This window comes from Symphalangus syndactylus, chromosome 17, assembly GCF_028878055.3.
Source record: "Symphalangus syndactylus isolate Jambi chromosome 17, NHGRI_mSymSyn1-v2.1_pri, whole genome shotgun sequence".
Lineage (NCBI taxonomy): Eukaryota > Metazoa > Chordata > Mammalia > Primates > Hylobatidae > Symphalangus > Symphalangus syndactylus.
This window is the reverse complement of record NC_072439.2, coordinates 77,338,750-77,360,919: the sequence shown is the minus strand read 5'-3', so window position 1 is coordinate 77,360,919 and position 22,170 is coordinate 77,338,750. Positions and strand designations below refer to the sequence as shown.

The following is a 22,170-nucleotide window of genomic DNA, read 5'->3' as shown; positions in this document are numbered from 1 at the left end:
AAAACTACTAGCTAGATAAATGGATAGCAGATGTGACTTCTGCCTCTTCTCTGTTACGAATATACAGTAGGATGCATTTCTCTATCCTTTGAAGTTAGACATGCCATATGACTCGCTTTGGTGAATGGCATATGAATAGGAGCAAGATGTGTCATTTATAGACAGAAACATTTAAGAACCACTGCATCCTTGTCCATTTCGCTCTTGCTCTGCCTTGGATCTGGTAAAGAGTGTGTTCATATAGATATATAGCTCTGAGTCATCAAGAAGTGAAAACTTACAGATTTTGAATAAGTAAGAATTTTTTTGTTATTGTAAGCTATTGAGATTTTTGAACTCCTTGTTACTGCAGCATTATCTACTCTTTCCTGATTATAATGGGGGAATTTAACACTTGGTTGGATAAAGGTATACCAGAGCTATGATTTTCTGAAAACAAGGGGAAACTATACAGGAAAGGTAGATCAGATATCACACTTCATTAAGTGGTCAGTCTTGAAATCCACTGATGATCTGGCAACCAGGTGAGATGTGTCTCCGATGGAAGGCAATATGGCATATACATCATCTATGTTGTATTCTAGCCAAAAATGCTTAATATTACTGTAACCGTATCTTTAACTGTAACTTCCAGTTAATAGAACATCATAGGGATAGAGGAATAGGCTGACACCATAAATCCCAAAGGGAAAACTAATGACAAGACAATTAGCCTGGTCTCTTCAACAGATTGCTGTCATAAAAAAGAAAAAAATGACTACATGTGGAGGCTTAACCAAATGCAATGTGTTGTCCCAAACTGTATCTGGATTTGGATAAACCATCCATCTAAGTGATATGGAAGACAATGGGTAAATTTTAATATAAAATAGATATTAGATAATATTGAGGAATTGGTAGTAATTCTGTTAAGTGTAATGATATTATTTTGAATATGTAGGAACATGTTCTTATTGTTTAAATATTAATTATAATATTTAAAAGTAAAATGTCACTTTTAAATATATTGGCATACTGAAAATAAGTTTTTAAAATATCTGAGTTCCATAACTGGTACAGAAATATTAGTTTAAAAGCTATACATAAAAATTTGAAATGAACTAAAGCAAAGTTCAAAAAGACAAAAAAGATGGAGACTTAGTTTATATTTCCGTTTATAATTACATATGAATTAATTTTAAGCTAGATTTCTAGTTTAAGGTTTTACAAATTGACAAAAACAACTTATTTTATACTGGATTATCTTCACGTTTCTCCTACTGTTTTAATCTAATCATTGTCAGACCACCGAACCACTTATTACTTAGATGAGTCAGCCCTACTGTCTGATGCTGTTTACTGCCAAGTGAAAATCAATAGAATCAGTCATAATTATCTACTTTAAAGAATGTGAATATTGACTTTGGAAACCCCCAACTTATTGGTTTTTAGAACCCTTTCACACTGTCTTGGAAACTTGCTTTCTATCTCAAACTATGTGATGCATAATGAGGTGCTATGTTATCAACTAACTCCCGCCTACCTCTTGTCTGACTTTTACCACCATTACCTTGTTCTCTGGTTTCCAGTGACATGGCCTTCTTTCATTTCCTAGAATAGGTTGTGCTCTCTCTTGCCTCAGGGACATCAGTCGTACAGATTTCTCTGCTTGACTCTTTTTCTTCTCCCTCTGCAACTAGATAATTCTTATATGCACCTTAGAGAAAAATTAAAAATGCCCCCCAGGAAAAATTTTCCAGATGTTCCAGACTAGGTAGGACTCCCCACAGCCTTGGTCATATTCCACTGTTATTCTAAACTTCCCTTCAAAGCCTTAGCATAGTTCGTATTTATACATATATTTTTGTGATATCTATTTCCTGTGGAGTGTCACCCCATGAGGAAGACAGTCATTCCTCTTTTGTTTACTACCATATTATCTTCAACCAATGTTGTGTCCAGCTCTTAGAATGTGTTTAGTAAAGACTTGCTCTGTGTAGTTTTTGAGTTTGGGGATATGAGGCAGTATGATATAGTGAAACACTGAGAAAATATAGTTTCTTATCTTGTTCATTATTACATTCATGGACATATAGAGGTGCTGAGTAAAAATTTTGTTGTACAAATGAAAGGTATTGAAAAAAAAAAATACAGCTTCACCTGAGTCTTATTTCAGCTACATAGATTCTGTAGTCTTGATCTTCACTACTGTAGGTTGCAGTTAATTATCTATAAAATGAATCGTTTAAAGGATGACTTATGCGGATATTTTCAGAACTAAACAGCTTTAAAACTAGGATTTTCAATTGTTTACTTTGCTATTGCAATCACTTCATTTGATGCTAGTAATGTGAAAAATCAACAGCACTGGATCAAGCAAGTATTTACTGGACAACTAGTGTATTTATTTTAATTCAAATAAATATCTCAGCAAGGCTTTTGTGGAATTTGACAAGCTAATTTTTACATTTATATAGAAATGTGAAGGACAAGAATTCTCAAGATATTTTTAAAGAACTAAATAAGGAACCACAAACTATCAGATACAATGTCTTATTTTAAAATTCTGTGTCTAAAACATATTGTGTTCATACACAGATGAACAAATAGACTGAGGAATAGGATCCAGAGCCCAGACTATATACATCTACATCATCTTGATATGTAGTGTAGTTTTATTGCATAACCATCGAGAAAGAATGGAAATCTCAATAAATTAGATTGAAAAATGAAAACTGTTCCCCTAACTAAATCATCACAATTATCCTCAGTATCATCAACATCATGGTAGATTAAATAAGTATGAAAAAAAATTATAAAGACATATAAGAATATTTACTCAGAGTAGGTAGGAATTTAAGAACCTCAAAGGACTAAAAACATAAAGATACTGGTAAACTAGATTACATGGAAATGATGAACTATTCATAAAAATATAATTCAAAAAGTGAAAATAAAAGTCAAAATCTGAGAGCAGACATTTTCAACACATGGAATTGACAAAAAATTTATAGCCAGAGTATATAAATATCTGTTGCAAATCAATAAAAAACCCCACAAAACTTGGCAATGATTTTAAACAAGCACTTAGAAAACATACAAACATCCAGAAAACCAACACACATACGTAATGGCACTCAACTTCATTAGCAATCAGAGTAAGATATATAACTTAAACCACACTAAGGCAGCTCTTACACATATCAGACTGGAAAAAATGAAAGAACAAAACGAAATGAAATCAAGTTTGGCAGAGGATCATATCAAGGAAAATTGCCACACATATGATTTCAAGAATTAAAAATACATGCATCCACTTAGCTTATCTATCAGCACTAAAAACTAAGGCCGCCTGTGTACATAACTATTCCAGGAGATTCTTGGTTGTGAAGGTAAGGCTTTAAGTTGATAAATAACATTGCTGTTTGCTTCAAGAAATTTGTTAATCAATGTGTCCAGAAAAATGGTTTGTTCTTTTCACCTGGACAAGGAGCTTCTTTATCAAACAATCCTCCCTTCACCATGTTCACCAATTCTAAATGATTGTAATGATTTTTGATTTTTTCTCACTGACAATCATTTTTCTGACTTAAAACATCCATCTTAAAACTTGAGCTCAGTTACCCAAATCCTATATAAATCCAGGATAGCACCTACTGAGATACTGCAATACTAAATTCAGTCAAGATAATGTTCTTCCTTTGCGAAGTAGGTGCAGTAAGCTCTGCCTTATCAACAGGCTATTCTAGTCTTTTCAGGCATTGACAGTCAACTATTCTGGCAATTTGGTGTTACCCAGTAGAGTTAAAGATATTCATTCCCTATGAAGCAGTAATTGTATTCCAGCATATATATCCTAGAGAAACTTTTGTATCAGGGACATGTACAAGAATACTCTGAATCGTTGTTCGAAACAATAAATGCCTGTCAACAGTAGAACAATAGGTAAACAAATTTTGGTATATTTACTCAACAAAATGCCTTACAGCAATGAAAATAAACAAACTACTGCTACATCTATCAACATGGAGAATGACCAGGGAAATCAGTCCCCTCTTCATTATCAATCAGAATTTCTCCAACTACTTTAAAACACAAAACCAGGTTTACATATATTTAATGCTTATTCTTTCAAGTCAAATACACTGTTGTTCTTCTAAATGAATATTGTGATTCTTTTTCTTTTCAAATATATCTCTGGATTTCCTTTCAGAGATGTGCATTATCTTGTTGACTGTGCTTATCTTGGTTTCAAAATGTATATTTGATATCCCATATTGTCACTTCCGCTTCAAAACATATACTTGAATCACTTTTTAAATATAGACTAGAGGCCATTTTACATTTGTGTACTTTGGAATAGGGCTGCTTTCCTCTGAGCATCACTAAACAGTTCCTATAAAGATTTGGGGTTGGGCGCGGTGGTTCACGCCTGTAATCCCAGCACTTTGGGAGGCTGAGGCGGGCGGATCACGAGGTCAGGAGATCAAGACCATCCTTGCTAACACGGTGAAAACCCATCTCTACTGAAAATACACAAAATTAGCTGGGTGGGGTGGCAGGTGCCTGTAGTCCCAGCTACTCGGGAGGCAGAGGCAGGAGAATGGTGTGAATCTGGGAGGTGGAGCTTGCAGTGAGCTGAAATCGCGCCACTGTACTCCAGCCTGGGCGAGAGAGCGAGACTCTGTCTCCAGAAGAAAAAAAAAAAAAAAAAAGATTCGGGTGATGAATATCTTGGGCATGTTTCTGTATAAAAGAAGATATGTAAAACAGAAGTGTTAAGTTGTGAGACTTTTACAGTCTTCAGGTTCAGCCTGGTGGTCAATCTCCGTTATTTCTTCTTGAATGAAGATCTTGAGTAATCAAGAAAAGCATTATTTTACATTCTTGAATCTGAAAGTTTTATGCACACAAGCGTAAATCTTAGAGTAAAAAAGCAAATCACAAAAGCATGCATACCCTCTAATTCTGTTTTAGAAATTAAAAATGGGAAAACCTAAACAGTATATTGTTTAAGGATGCATTTAGAGGAGATGAAAACATTTAAAAATGCAAACAAAGAACTCTCAGAAAACTAAACACATAGTTATCCCTTTTATAAAGATTTGGGATGGTGATTGAGAAAAGACACCCAGGGAGGGGTCTTTTAAGGGACTGGCATTGTTCTGTTTCTTTACCTGGATTGTGGTCATATGGCAATTCAGTTTACGATCATTCTCTAATACGTAAATATGTTGTATACTTCCTTTTGTGCACATGATGCATTTTTCAATAAAAAATTATAGCATATAGTTTCATTTTTAATGGTATGTATTGGTAACTAATATACCTGGCATTTGAATCATAAAAAACAAGTGTACTTTTTATGCTTAAATTTGATTTGTTATAGGAATAATATTTATTTTCATCCTTTCTTAATTTGTAATTTTTAATAATCTACAAAATAGCTGTAAGTAGGAAAATTTTAGCCTGAGAAGAGAGTGTGTATGTTGGGTATGGAATCAGAATGTACGTGCATATACTCTGAGAAGACAAATGTGAAACTGGTGAGGAAATGACATGTTGCCTCATGTTTACTTTTATGCCAAATGGTCAATAAATCACGGTTGGAGTAGATTAGAAGACTTGCATTGAGAGGAATCACATTGTTTTTGTTTATTCCCATGCTATGCTTTAAATTGCTCTTTAGTGATTTGTTCAACAAATAATTACTGAGCACCAACTATGACCCAGCCTCTGAAGATAAAACTTGGAAACAGACCTAGTTCCTGCCCTCCAGGAACTTATATTCTAGTGGAAGCAAGACAAAAACATAAGGAAGGAAAAAGGGAAAGAAAAGAGAGAAGAGGGAGAAAGGAAAAAATAAATAATAATTTTACAATTTACAAAAAGTAAGACGTCTGAAGAAAAAGTTGAATGAGAAGGTAGGGATGAGGGAGGGTGCTACTTTATAAAGCATCTCCAGGAAAGGCTTGGGAGACAAAGTGGCATTTAAATGGAGACCTGCCAGAAGCCTGGGAGTGAGCCACATGCATATTCAAAGGGAGAGTGTGCTAGAGAAAGCTAGTCATGAGGTAAGAGGAAACACGAAATGGAAGATGAAGTCAGAAAAGGGTCATATTTGAACATTTGAGCAATGAGGTACAGAAGGCAACAGATAAATGCATCCCTTTTTTTACCCCTGACTTTCATAGGATTTCTGAGCCATTTGCTAAGGAATTGAGAAAGCAGTTGCCTAGTGAAATAGACAATTTAGTGATGCACCTATGTATTGGCTCTCTCCGTTCCTACTTAAGAGCCTTCGCAATGCTTATTGGGACATAAATTAAACCATATTGTAATTTTCCTGGTTGTCTGCATTTTCCATAAGATTTTAAATTTTTTATATAAAAACTCATATACATCACTTGTTAAACATTGCATTATCATTAATTAGAACATGGTATACATATACACTCATGTGTATCAAACATTGATTGTGTGACAGAATATATTCTTCAAATGAATGATGGGTAAGACAGTTAATGCTATTGTGAATAAAGAGAGTTTTTCTATATACTGTAAATAAATGTTTATGAAAAAGGCATTGTGGAGTAAAATAATGATGCTTCCTGGGAATCAGAATCAATCATTTGTAATCTATGCATATCTCACTTAGTTTCAAAGAAACTAAGTAACTCAGTTTTCCTCTGTACAAGGAGAATAAAAATATTTTCTTCATAGGATTATTGTGAGGATAAAGTGAGAACACATATATCATCAATAAATATTAGTTCTTTTCTCCTCATTCGAATTTGTAACATGAAGGAAAAAAACACCAATGAATACTGACACTTCTTCACAATTAAGGGTGCTGATAAATTAATATAAGTGGCATTGTCTCTCATGCTTAAATCACTTTTCTACATCATTTGTGGCCTGTCACCTTTCTCTTATTAATAGTACATTAATTATTCTTTGTTGTGCATCTATGGGCAAATCCACAGGAAGGATGAATCCTACTATTTAACTGAAAGAGAAAATGTAATCTAGAGAGGTTTAATGAAGTTCACATTCTTACAAAAAAGCAATAACCTTTCTTTGTTATAAAATACTTTTATTATTTATTCACGTCATCCAACATAAAAATCACGTTTTTAAATTTTCTATTCTGAAGCATCTCTGCTTTCTAAGATTCTCTTCAATCTCTAGTTCATGCACTAACTACTCGGTCCCATGTTCCCAGTCTTTTAGTGTATCCATTCTGGCATATCCAACTGTCTTCACTCCTTCCTTCCACAGAGTGAGGATTAGCCAAGATTACTAAACTCTACAAGCAGATACGATGAACTATAATTTCTTGGTCTTTCTTAGCTTTATTCTTCCAAACTGGGGTTGGTGGGGGAATTAAAATACCCACTGTAACCATAGAAAATGTTCCTATACAGGATTTTAAACTGAGAGGACTTTAAACATATCCAATAAGTGATTTTTTTAAAATAAAAAAGTAAGTTAAAGGTGTGGAAAAAATTTAGTGTATCAACCAAAAAAGTGTTCCCTATTCTCTGTATACTTAAAAATAGATTACGTTTAAGAATAACACTCACGCCTATAATCCCAGCACTTTGGGAGGCCGAGGTGGGTGGATCACGAGGTCAGGAGATCGAGACCATCCTGGCTAACACTGTGAAACCCCGTCTTTACTAAACATACAAAAAATTAGCCAGGCACGGTGGCAGACGCCTGTAGTCCCAGCTACTCAGGAGGATGAGGCAGGAGAATGGTGTGAACCTGGGAGGCGGAGCTTGCAGTGAGCCGAGATCGTGCCACTGCACTCCAGCCTGGGCAATAGAGTGAGACTCCATCTCAAAAAAAAAAAAAACAAAAAAAAACCAGAATAACACCTTTGAAAAAAAACTGCTGTGGGCAGAAGCTAGTTCAGTAGATAAGTCAGTATGAACAAGTGAAGTAATTAGTTAACAGGTGCACCTATTTGCTAGAGACGCTCCCCAAAGGGCTTAATTCCTGTTACTTAACTGTGACTCTCAACCCCAGCAACATTAGGGCAAACGTGATGCTTTATGGCGTCACTGAAAAGGGGATAAAGCACCTGTCAATCAGGAGATACTCAAAGGAAGAGATTCCACTTATATAGTAAAACATATCACAAGTCATTAATATGACTGATCAGTGAAAGTCACTGTTAGGCATGTTGGGACATATAAAGATGGACAAGAAGGGATAAATTTCACTACAGAAACTGTGATCTACTTAAAGAAGTAAAGTACACACAAGAACAACTACAATTCATTACAAAGCTGCCTAAGTGTTGGACATTGGCAGAGTCAATATTTTATCATTATTTTCAGTTATGGGATTTGTTTTGACGGAGTCTTTAGGAAAATTAAAATGTATAAATATCCCTAGAGGCTTATACTTGTTCATATTTTCCAAATGGCGTATATTTTAATCTGTTTTGGTTTCCGGAAAATAGTTATATAATTTATTTTTAAAGTAAAATATTTTGAATTTAATCATAATAGTAGCTATATAAAAAGCTCATGCATTTGGTTCCTAATAACTAGTACCGAAAGAAGCTATACCTGTGCAATCCATGTTGCCAGTTAAGAGAATACAGTCATCTTGGGCCAACTCCTATTTTTTTTTTTTGAGACGGAGTCTCACTCTGTCGCCCAGGCTGGAGTGCAGTGGTGCGATCTCGGCTCACTGCAAGTTCCGCCTCCCAGGTTCATGCCATTCTCTGCCTCAGCCTCCCGAGTAGCTGGGACTACACGTGCCTGCCACCACACTCGGCTAATTTTTTGTATTTTTAGTAGAGAAGAGGTTTCGCCGTGTTAGCCAGGATGGTCTCAATCTCCTGACCTTGTGATCCGCCCACCTCGGCCTCCCAAAGTGTTGGGATTACAGGCATGAGCCACCACGTCCGGCCTTGGGCCAACTCTTAAAACTTAACACAAGGTCTAGGCACTGTGACCATATTTTCTGAATGAAACTTGGAGTCAAACAGGTTGATTTCATAATGAACTCACTGACATCAGGAAAATCCCCAAAAGTGGCAGCATGGTTGTCCCTAGGGCCTTCTAAAGGATGTGAATAAACTGAATGGTGTACCATTTCAGTAAGAGCATCTGAGTCTTCTATCTGAACCTTCTCTGAAGAAATAAGTGGATAAGAAAAGGTGAAAAGGAATCACAGAATCCCTCTTTTATTTCCTTTGCTGTGGAAATCAGTCAGTTATGTGGATCGAATAAATATCTCTATGGAATATAAACTGATTGGCATTCAGGAGTTGTGACTGATGTTTATTGAATTTAGATAAAATTTCTTATGATTCGAGGTAATAATAACACACTAATTGTTAAAATGCTTCATTCATGTATTTTACAAATCTTTTTTCATGTTTGTCACATATTCTTAAATTATCTGGCACATATTGCTCTTTTTAAAATTATTCCAAATGTCACACATTTATTTTATCCCTTCCTCCATTCTTTAGATTTAAATTTGATGTTAATAACTGAGACATATAGCAACTAATGTAATATCTCTATAGGTACATAAATATGCATCTCTGATATTTCAATTCCAAAGTCCATAAAATCCATTATTACTACCATTTCAAGCACCTAACCAAAAGTGTGTATTTAATTGCTGTCTTAGTCTGTTTTGCTACAAAGAAGTACTGGAGTCTGGGCAATTTATAAAGAAAATAAATGTATACTATTTATTTGGCTCGCGGTTTCGCAGACTGTATAAGAAGCATGGCAATAGGGTCTGCTTCTGGTGAGAGCCTCAGGCTGCTTCCACTCATGGAAGAAGGCAAAGAGCAGATGGCATGTGCAGAGAACACATGGTGAGAGCAAGCAAGAGAGCAAGAGGGGGCTGGGGAGGTGCCACGCTATTGTTAACAACTAACTCTAGTGGGAACTCACGTATTTCTTTGAGAATGATACCAAGCCATTTATGAGGGATCCGCCTCCATGATCCAAACACCTCTCATGAAGCCCCACCTCCAACATTGGGCATCAATTTCAACATGAGGTTTGTAGGAGTCAAACAAACCAAAAAATAGCAACTGTTTTATCACGTATCAACATCTTTGCTTTTGGCTATGTATGACAAAGAGAAATTTTAGGCTTCAGAGAAGCTCTTCTAAACTATGGCTGAAATAAAAATTTGAGACTTTTATTTGGTAGACCAATTATTGATAGCCAGGCCATATATCAAACATTGACAAACATATCTCAGACTGGAATATGAAAAATCAAATTGGGGCATGAGTAAATGCAGAAAGCAAAGTTGAATATTTAAAGCGCATGGTGTCACAATACCTGTATGCTTATTTCATTACATTGGCAATTATGTGTTATTGGTTAAAAGCTGGATCAACTGTTGAAATGGAGAAACAGTGATAAGTGTAAATGAATTAATGACCACTTGCTCTCAACCAAATATTTTCAACATGAAGTTCTTGGGTGATGAATTAAATCAAATATTTAAATATCTTGCTATACACAGAGGCATGCATTCAATTGTTTCTGGCATTGACAAGAATATTAACCCTTAAAGGACAGGAAGAAACTGTGTCTTAAAATATTATATATTTTTTACAGTGCCTCATATTTTGAATGCAAATTACTATCCAAAAAATCAATTGGGTATTAGCTAGTATACATTCTTACAGAGCTCCTCACATTAGTGGGGTTTCTTAAATCAGTGATTCCTAGAATTTTTTTTTTTCCTGAGATGGAGTCTTGCTTGCTCTGTCACCAAGGCTGGAGTGTAGTGGTGCGATCTCGGCTCACTGCAACCTCTGTCTCCCAGGTTCAAGCAATTCTCCTGCCTCAGCCTCCCATGTACTGGGATTACAGGCACCCACCACCACATCTGGCTACTTTTTGTACTTTTAGTAGAGACAAGATTTCACCATATTGGCCAGGCCGGTCTCAAACTCCTGACCTCAGGTGATCTGCCCGGCTTGGCCTCCTAAAGTTCTGGAATTACAAGCGTGAGCCACCGTTCCCGGCTGATTCCTTGAAGTTTCTAAGGGTAGCCCCCCTCTTTAAAGGTAAAAGGTATAACTGATGAGCATTTTAGACCCAGATTGGCAAATTGGTTTTTCTCATCTGTCAAATCCAATCAATTTGTAGTGGCAGTCTACGGTGATATATTGAGGATGAGTGACTCTCAGGGTCATTATGTGCAGAGGTCTACCAAGAGGGCACACACACACACACACACACACACACACACACACACACACAATTTAGGGTTTTCCGAGGATCAATACTAAGATTGATTAGCGTGATTAGCACTGAAAATCAGTGCCATTAATTAGTCCATATCGTGTGTGTGTGTGTGTGTGTGTGTGTGTGCGCGTGCATGTAGGGGAATCTTTTATTATAGTTGTCCATGGGTCAGTAAGTACTCTCTCCAGGACTCTTTAATATCAACATTAAACTGTCATAACAGGTTCCAAAACTTTCCCAGATTCTTCTGGAATGTTGTGTTACATTTGATTTTTTTAAGTAGACATTGTCTGGAACTTTTAAATCTTTTTATTATACAGAAAGTTTGTTTAAACACATTTTTGGAGGGATATTTGATCTGTCGACCTAGAGTTATTCTGTTATGTGTTCAGTATTCTGCCCTTTGTCTCTATTTCTACAGCACCTTGAGTATGGTATTATTCAACAATGATATAGAAAGGTAGAGTCTCCTCTTCAAAGTGAGCAAAAAATGCAGAAATTAACATCAAAATTTGAAATTCACTTTCAACTTATTGACAGATACCTAAAATAAGAAGGACTTATATTTAGAGTATACAAAACTCAACTATCACCAAAAATGTTACTTTATGGAATGAGACTACCACTTCCTGAATTAAACATGAAAACATATTAAAATAGTTTTATTGTGCCCTAAAAAATTGTCACACTAATTATAAGTGATGAAAGAACTTTCCATTCTGATTTATGCATGTAATATATTTAGATTCTGTAACAAATACATGTAGAAATCAGTCTTTATGTCTTTATAAGATTTTTAAAAGTATGCTCAAAGAATAGCAGCCTTCTTTTCTTATCTTAATAAATGTTAATAACACTTAATATATGGTAGCTTTTGGTAAATTTGTGAAGTATTTACTTCGATTATTAACTTCTGTTTAAAAATTGAGTCAAATTTTGACAATCACATATTGTGTAATAATTCACTTTTGAGTAATAAAAACAAAAAGACAAAAGAGAAACTGATAGTATAAGGCATGTCTTTACAAATTATATTTGTTCAGTATAATCAAAAAGAATAAACCAAACCTCTCTAGGCAAGAGAAAATACAGTTGGCACAATCTCCAATTTCAGTAAATGAAGATATTAAGTTTAATTATGCACTTATGAGGAAAATATACACACCTATATTATTTCCTCTTCAAAGTGTAAGGGGTTGGTTTTAATATGCTATTATCTCCCTTGAGTAGCTCCAACCAACAGTCTTTATTACAAAGTACAATCTTTTCATTGAAAATACATACTTGGGATTTTTTTGCTTTAGCTCATGTCATGAAAGCTAAGAGTACAAATCTCTATGGAGACATTTTGCATCTAGTAACAGTAATTTGATATAGCAGAAAAAATTGATTTTTTTAAAAAGCTCTAAATTCATAGCTTCAGAATTACCTCAAATGTACAAATACACAGATTAGAATAACCTTAAACTTGTTTCCTTAAATAGAATACAGTATTTTCATATTTTATTCAAACAATTTATCAACATTAGACATACCTGGAAGACAGATTTGCTCATTCAGATGAAAAATTCTAGCCAGGTTTTCCAAGCATTTAAAAAACATGTACCGTACCAGGAATTCTATTAGCCTGATTAACATTTTTGAAACTCAAAAACGAAATAAAAGGTATTTGGGATCTTTCTTTTTCTTTTACTTTATGAAACGCTACTGAGATATAGTTTTCAAAGCTATAGCTTAGAATGGCATCTCATAATTTATTCTACAGTTTAGTCTGCCTCTTTACTTTATAGTTATAAAATGAGAAGATCATTTTAAGTTTTCAGTTACCATGCTCCAAGAATCTTAAGAATATTATAACAACAGATACAGATTTTAAACGTGACATTTTTAAATAATTCAGATTTATATTTTGCATGTATTTAAAATAGTATGTTAGCAAATATAAATCTATTAATCAAAGAGACCAAGGTTAATTGACTCTAAAGGACGACTGACAGCCAAATTGAATAATTACGGAAATCGTTAACAATTAAAATTATTTAATTTTTAAATAATTGATGACCCCACCATTAACCTTTATTCACACCCCTGCAAAACTGAGTTAAAATGTATAACTATAAAGTAAGGGAAAATATAACTCTATTGCTAGAATTTAAACTCTATAAAAATTACCTTGATTTCCAGGCTTTACACAAATATTTTCTTATTCTGAAACTTAATATCACTGTGACACTTTCTTCACATATATAATGGAAATCAATACTATATTATTCCTACTACTTTTTCTTTGTCATATTGTAATACCCAAATCATTTTACTCAAAGATCCTGTTTACATATTACAAAAACAGGAAGAAACGTGTATCCATCTCTTCCTGTTTTTGTAATATGTAAACAGGATCTTTTGAAAGCCCTTTATCATTAATCTTATATATCCTATGCCATTGAAAAATAAGGAATTTTTTTTTTCTGAACATGAGAAAAGCAATGAAAGGACAAATAAACTGACACTTTTTTTTTTTTTTGAAACGTAGTCTCGCTCTGTCGCCCAGGCTGGAGTGCAGTGGCTCGATCTCGGCTCACTGCAAGCTCCGCCTCCTGGGTTCACGCCATTCTCCTGCCTCAGCCTCTCCGAGTAGCTAGGACTACAGGCGCCCGCCACCACGCCCGGCTAATTTTTTGTATTTTTAGTAGAGACGGGGTTTCATCGTGGTCTCGATCTCCTGACCTCGTGATCCGTCCGCCTCGGCCTCTCAAAGTGCTGGGATTACAAGCATGAGCCACCGGGCCCGGCAATAAACTGATACTTCTTGAGGAAAGTTACAAGCAGAATTAGGTCATTTGCTGGTTTCCATGGTACCACATAGATTAGGGCAATTTTGTTTCACTAGATGTACCATTCATATTCAGAGATTTTTATATATACTATAGAGCATTTGAGGTGCCAGACGAAAGGTACTTCCTATCTCATAATATAATAGAACTTCTTCTGGCACTCCAAGTGCCGTATATTCACATTTGATTTTTAAAGTATTTTTCTTCTAAATGTAGCTACAGTATTTTGTTTCATTTGTTTTAATACAAATTACCAATTATCATTAATTGAGTGTTTATTAGGGACAGAATTTTAGCAAGAAAGTGATAACATATTAAATCCAAAAACATAAAATAAATACAGGATTTTGCATCTGTTAAAAGTAGACTAAAGTAATGAGGAACAAGCCAGGTGGAGCTTTTTACTGAGAATAGCAAATATCTGAGGATTGGGCATAAATGAAGTGGGAAACAAGAATTCCAAAAAATTGGTTCAAAAGTTATAATGAGTGAGCAGCTGATTGGGTGAATAGTCTTTTGAACATTTTCTCCTTATAATATTTCTTTCTTGAGGACTACATGAACCGCTCTCTCCTGGGTCTTTTAGCCTGTCTCATTTTACTCTTCTTCATCTGGACCAGTGTTGCTAAGGTAACATCATCTACACTATCAGTCATGACGGAAATTTTCTGTAACCTGTGCTGCCAAATACAGTAGCCACTATCATACATGATCACTAAGCATGTGAATTATGGCTAATGCCACTGAGAAATTGAACTTTTATTTACTCTAATTATTTTTCATTTAAATCCACATGTGACTAGTGGTTACTATACATGACAGTGCATTTCTAGACCTTACTTCTTTCTGAGCTACAACCTCATATTCAACAGCCTCCTTGATGTATCTGACTATGTGCTCTATGGCACTACAAAACTCCACATATCCAATGTCAAAGTCATCATCGCTTTCTCCAAACTAGCCCCTAATTGAATTAATAATTATGAAATAATATCAACTTTTCTTAAGATAGAACTATTAAAATTATTTTTGACTCTTCACGCTATTTCATGGCTCCTATATCATACATCCTGTCCTTCAATCTTAAAACTGTCTCACAAATCTGTCTCTGTTTTCCAAAATACGTGTAATTATTTTTCACACACTCTTATCAACAACCTGATCTTTAAAGCTCTGTCAAAAGAAACTCATTGACATTAAGATCAAGTTGAAATTCCTCAAATTCTTCAAATGTCACCTCTCCAGTGACAGTTCCACAGGCTGTACAGGAAGCATGGCTAGAAGGCCTCAGGAAACTTACAATCGTGGCAGAAGGGGAAGGGGAAGCAAATGTATCTTACCATGAGGGAGTAGGAGAGAGAGGGAGAGAGGGGAAAGTGCCACACACTTTTGAACCATCAGATATTGTGAGAACTCATTCACTATCACGAGAACAATAACGGGGAAGTCTGCCCCCATGATTCAATCACCTCCCACTAGGTCCCTCCTGCAACACCTGGGAATTACAGTTTGACATGAGATTTGGGTGGGGACACAGACCCAAACCATGTCAGAGGCAAAAGCTCCATCTTCTTTCCTCCCATATTTTGTCCACATTACTATCATCTCTTTTAATATGACATAATTTACTAAAATGATTTCTTTACCTTGTTTATTCTCTTAGATCTCTCCTGTGTAGTAACCATTTTGGTATTGCAAGTGTCTTGCTGAATGTTGGGACTATAGTAGATTATTAGAATGCACAGATAGCTAATAACAACTTAGGAGATAAATGTTGAAACTTTAGAAACATAACTAGAAAATTCCTAGGTGTGGAAGGAGAAATAAGCCTATTTAAAAACATGAATACATGGCCATTTTTATTCACTTATTAAAGGATTAAGTACCTAGGATTTACATTGGCATTTAATTCATGTTTAGGTTTAGTCAATGAAGGAATTAGCTTGATTTCTATGATAATTTTAATGTAATTATGGGAGATAAGAAAAACAACTTCAGAGGCTGGGCGCGGTGGCTCACGCCTGTAATCCCAGCACTTTGGGAGGCCAAGGTGGGCGGATCACAAGGTCAGGAGATCGAGACCATCCTGGCTAACACGATGAAACCCCATCTCTACTAAAAATACAAAAATTAGCAGGGCATGGTGGCGGGCGCCTGTAGTCCCAGCTACTCAGGAGGCTGAGGCAGGAGAATGGCATGAACCCGGGAGGTGGAGCTTTCAGTGAGCCGAGATGGAGCCACTGCACTCCAGCCTGGGCGACAGAGCGAGACTCCATCTCAAAAAAAAAAAAAAAAAGAAAAGAAAAACATCTTCAACACTGATGCAGCATGTGTTGCCCTTCAGCAACTTTATACTGTACCACCTGACTGTCATTGAAGTCATGATGAATTACACCTATTGGCATCAATATTGAGCCTCATTTGTTACTTTCTTAGGTGTCATGCTTTATACCAAAAAGACAAATGCCAAGACAAATTCAAACTTTGTAAAAAAAAGAAAAAAAGAAAAGAACTACAGGAAAACAGTGGAAAGCTACTTTCAAGGACTCACAGTTCACATCCCACGTATGAGTATGGTTTATTTATTTTATTGCTTAACGTATGTAACTTGGGAGATACTCTAAATGCCCTCACCAAACCACTGTGAGATCTGTTCATGTAACAAAATTGCACTTCTACCCCATAAATTTATACAAATGATAAAATAAAATAAAATATTGTTTACATTCAGCAAAACCCTATTTATAAATTATTAACTTCCTAATATGTAGAAATTAAAATTTAATTTGGCATGAAATCATACTTGTAATCTATAGCAAAGTCTAGAAGAAAAAGAGTTACTCATTGGAAGAGGATAATCGTTGTATTACATGTTTATATTATATTAGATATACATATTTATTATATTTAATTAATTAGGTAATATAAAATATGTGATTGTGCTATGATGCTATATCAAATACAAACTTTTATTGGGAGAAATAAAAAGTAGTATCTTCAGAATTTCAATTACTTCTAGTTTCTTGAAAATGCTTTAATATTGACATGATACTAGTAATAATTTTGCTTCATAATTTTACCAAGTGTTTTTCATATTTTTGTGAAAATTGGTTTTGTCATAATTGATAACTGAGAATGTATACCTAGATGGGTTTTTAAATTTCAAAGCTGAATGTTATTTATAAACCACACTATTATTCAGAATAGAAGCATACTATAACTGTGATATGTTGATACGTTGATAAAAATACTATTTATCCTTAGTGAAAAAAAGTATTCTAAAGCCCTCAACTCTTCACAAATTAAAATTTATATTCTATTTGTACACACTAACTTAGTGTACTCTTAGCATTTAAAATTAGTTTGGTTACGTTTTTATATCTATATTATCCATATATGTATATTTTATAGTAAACACAAAATTCAGAAAATGCAGATAAGCGCCTACTTGAAAGATTTTGATACTAGTTTTTTAATGAGTTAATAGTAATACTTAATTAAATACATGCTTCATTTCTAGAGAAAATGTATACATCATCTATTTCAACCTCACAGAATCCTAGCAAGGAAGGGCATTATGAGTGTACTCCTTTTTGTCATAGAAAATAAAACAAAGTTCTACTAAATAGAATAACAGTTTTGTAGCCAAGATAGAACTAAAACCCATGCTCCATATATCCTGTACTCTATTCAACCCCTCTATATATTTCATTTTTCTGTTGATAAAATCTGACATTAAAATGAAGTATCTATTAATTACTTCATTTTATGGTTTCTCAGTTCTGCTATTGGTGAAGTAAGACTGAACTTGTGAAGCACAATTTCATTCCTTGATCAATGTTTCCAACATGAGTGCAAGTAGACATGATGATTGAGGAAACAGAATCAACAATGGGTAAGTTATATGTCATCATAAAAAAACCTCACGGAACTCTTGCTTCTGAACCTAAGCAGGTTTTATCTTCTCTTGGACATATAATTCTTTCCAATATCCACTTAATGGGTCAATAACTTTCTGTTCACTCATCAAACATATTTGAAAACACACGTAAAATATATTCCAATATCTGTGAACAAATTTGTTATCTTCTAACGGCCTCTAATTTTCTGTCTGTTTCACACTAATTAAAAAAGAACAATTGCATACGTTCAGGATGTGTTCTGTGCCCCTGTACTCCATTTCTGACCAATCCTTGCTTCCCTACATGTTCTTAGGAGTTGAAATTCTTAAGTGTGGTCAAGACTTCAGGCATCGAGAATCGGTATATGTTTATACCTCTGAAATGAAAAGCCTAGCATTTTCTCTGGCTGAGGATTTCTGATGCTAGACACCATCATTTCATTCTATGTCTCATGTCAACATTGCCTCAAATTATCCCTTCCACAAAAATCGTTGATTTAAATGATTCCCACAAAAGCAGGAAAAAAATGGAGAAAATATTGCTATTTCATTGCCCTGAAATTCTCTAATGCTTTGCTTAAAAATAAATAAATGTAGACTCTGTGTGTCTAGAATATTTGAACAAATATATATATTCATTGTATTTGAATTCATTTAAATATATATATTCATATATATGTATAGGAATGTATATGAATTCATAAAAATATATATCCATTCATGAATGCTTATGTGTGTGTCTATGTGTGTCTGCGTGTATACATATATATATATAAAATCTCCAAGTATTAGAAATAGATCATATATATTTATGAATATATATGAATTCATTAAACTATATATTCATTAATGCATGTTTATATGTGTGTATGTGTGTGTGTATATATACGTATATATATGTGTGTGTGTATATATATATGTATATATATAAAATCTCCAAGTATTAGAAATACAGCTAAGATTTTGAATACTAAGGAGGTGTTTTGGGTGCACTTCTATCCTGTTATATACAAAAAAAATATGATCAAAAGAGGGGGATACTAAAAACTAAATAAAGAACTGGGATAGGCTTCCTGTTAGGTGATTTTGCCAAACATAATAAATGTATAGCTAAGATTTAGATATTTTGAGCTTAGAATAATTTTAAGTAAAATGTAATTCAAACTCCTCTTATTTTAAAGGTTTGGAAAAAAATTAATTCACACAGCTCTTCAGGGTCAAAGACAGACACGGGCTCTAGTCTTTGTATTCCGAGCTCATTCTATTGACACTCACTCAGTTCGCTTTACCATATTTCCTCTTTTTTAAAGAAAAAAACAACTACATAAAGTTGCACTAAGATTTAAGAATGATTCAATCTTTCAAGAAAGTATATATATGGAAATAATCCATACATAAATATAAACATATAAATAATTCATATATATATACATAGAGAGAGACATTATTTTAATGGTACTAAAATGTCAGTATTCTCTATAAAGTCTATCCCCAAAAGGCAGGTGATGACAGGTTAAATAATTGGTAAATGTAAAAATCCATATGATGCCATGTGATGTCAGGAACATTAAACTTATTTGCTCCATACTGTAAAATTTAATTTTCTTTATATAATTAACTCACTGCTATAAAAATACACACGTTTCACAACTTATGATGGGGTTATGTCCATAAGTTAAAAATATATGTTGAAAATGAATTTAATACAAACAACACTGAACATCGTATCTTCGCTCAGCCTATCTTAAATATGCTCAGACACTTACATTAGCCTACAACTGGACAAAATCTAACACAAAGCCTATTTTATAGAAAAAAGTCTTGAATATCTCATGTAATTTGTCGAATATGGCACTGAAAGTGAAGAACCGAATGGTTGTATGGGTACTTGATGTAGGATTTCTACTAAATGCGTAGTGGTTTTGAACCACCATAAAGCCAAAAAATAGAAAGTTGAACCATTACAAGTTGGGGGACATCTGTATGTTAAAAATATAAGTATGATTGCCCTTCAGTAAAAGACTTTCTAATTATAAATGCAGTCTTTTTCATTTTAAAAACTAGCCTTTTTTCTGCAACTAAAAATTATCATAAACAAGTACCTTAACTATTTAAACAAACTATTGAAGACAGAAAAATGCAAAGGTCCATTTTGTATTTCCCCATAATCTAAAGTGAAGAGGTATATTTGAGATTATCATACAACTCTTCTTTCAGACTAAGGGAAAAAAACTCATTGTTTTATTAAAAATTGATTTGTGATACAAATGATCAGTTATGGGTCTGTATGATCTTGAACGAATTATTTATTCCTTAGTAAAATAATAGGATGTACTAAAATCCTTTCTCATATATTCTACAAATGAAAATATATGGATTGCTCTTGATTGGTTATGTTCCTTTACTCCATCTACCAATAAAGAAGAACAAATATTTCCCACCTATTTATGAATGCACTTCTCCCCTACCTTAGTAATGGTTTCATGAAGGTTGAAAGACGGATCCATTTCTTCAATTTTTGCTGCTCGTGTAGAAAAAAGGGCCTCGGAGAGAAAACTTGGACCCTGCGGCAAATCAAAAAAGAAACATTGAAAACTCTTCATTGATTTTGTTTTTCAAGTGTTTATTGGATTTTCTTTAAAGATTAAAAAGGACTCTAAATTGCCTTAAGGTTTCTGTTGATTGCTGGATTTCATTCTCCTGATCTAACTATCCATCACAGAATATTTATAAATTAAAATGATCAGATACATCAACTTGTTATGTTCCACTCTTGTTTGATAGAATAGATTAATATTTAATTAATTTAGAAATCATAGAAATGTGGGAGTTTAGGGCAGAAAATCTTAAATATTTGAGGTGAAATGTTTGTGGGACATTCAAAAAATCATCTAGATGGTGTGTGACTATATTGGTCTGAAGTTCAAGACCAAATTCTGAACTGGAGATATAACAATAATTTGAGAAACATTTACATGGTAGTTAAAATGTAATGTGAAACACACATAGACTTAGAAGTATACTGAGTGTAGAACAGATCTCTAAGTGGTAAGATCTCTGAGTGTCACCAATACTTAAGAGGTGGAAAGATAAAAGCAAAACTCATGAAGATGTTATAGATGGAATTGTTAGAAAAGTGTATGGAGAAGCACGTAACTGTTATTGCATGTAACTGTTATTCCATGGGAGTCAAAAAGTAGAGAATGGGAATAAATAATCAATACAGAAAAGAAAGCAAGGAAATACAATAAGATTAAGATGAAAATTATGCCTTAGAGGGGGCATTTTGGAGATACCTGGTTTCTTCTGTCAGAGAAGATTCTGTGGAGTTGCGAGAACAGGATACAGAATAAAATCAGGTGAGGAGTAAATATGAGGAGAAATGAGACATCAACTATGAACTACATTATTCTTTCTAGAAATTAAGATTATCTTGAAAAGTTAAAAAATAGATTACTAGCTAAAGAAAGTTAAAGAATCAACAAAAACTGTATTCACTGTGTTTAAGATAACATTGACATGGACATATTTTTAATGCTAGAGAAAGTACCCAGAAGAGTATTTGTATTAAAAATACTAAAAATATGAGGGATAAATTAATGGGTCATAGTCTTCAGGAAAAGGAATTCAGAGTTCAATAAAGTTACCCAGAAAAACCATTGTAAGTAGATGAACCAATAGAAACAAAGACATTGAAATGAGGGTGGGATGTAAATATGGTGAAATTCAGTGTTAGCACATACATGGAGGAGAAGAAAATATTCCAGGGTCATGTGTAATTACATTCTAGGTTAGAGTGAGTTAACTAAACTTCAACTCACAACCACACCAAAATGAACCCTTTTGCATGTTTTTCAGAAACAATAATTTAAAACATTTTGTCACATATGGTTAGTAGCCATTAAATGAACAAAATCAATGCCTTCTCTTTAGCTGGCACTCAAAGATACACGGCCTGAGATGAATAGCATAACTATAGTGCTTTCTATGTATCAGTACTGGGACAAGTACCCTCCACATGTCACCTAGTTTAATCAACAGACATACCTATCCGACAGAAACTATTATTACTCCGTCTTTACAAATGAGAACCAGTGAGTTCCAGAACTAGCCCAAGCTCATACCATGAATAAATGGTAGACCTAGGGTTCAAATCCAGGTTTATTCGAGGCTACAGCCCACACTTTCATTCCTGTATCATGAAACC

The 22,170-nt window shown here is 34.2% G+C and overlaps 1 protein-coding gene across 1 annotated transcript in view; it reads right to left on the bottom strand.

Moving 5' to 3' along the window:
• The window catches only part of NAALADL2 (N-acetylated alpha-linked acidic dipeptidase like 2), a 955,512-nt gene that overhangs the window by 166,485 nt on the left and 766,857 nt on the right, over positions 1-22,170 (bottom strand). The window contains exon 11 of the mRNA XM_063621698.1: positions 20,432-20,527. Coding sequence (XP_063477768.1) covers positions 20,432-20,527 — 96 coding nt within the window. The remainder of the gene's footprint in view (positions 1-20,431; positions 20,528-22,170) is intronic.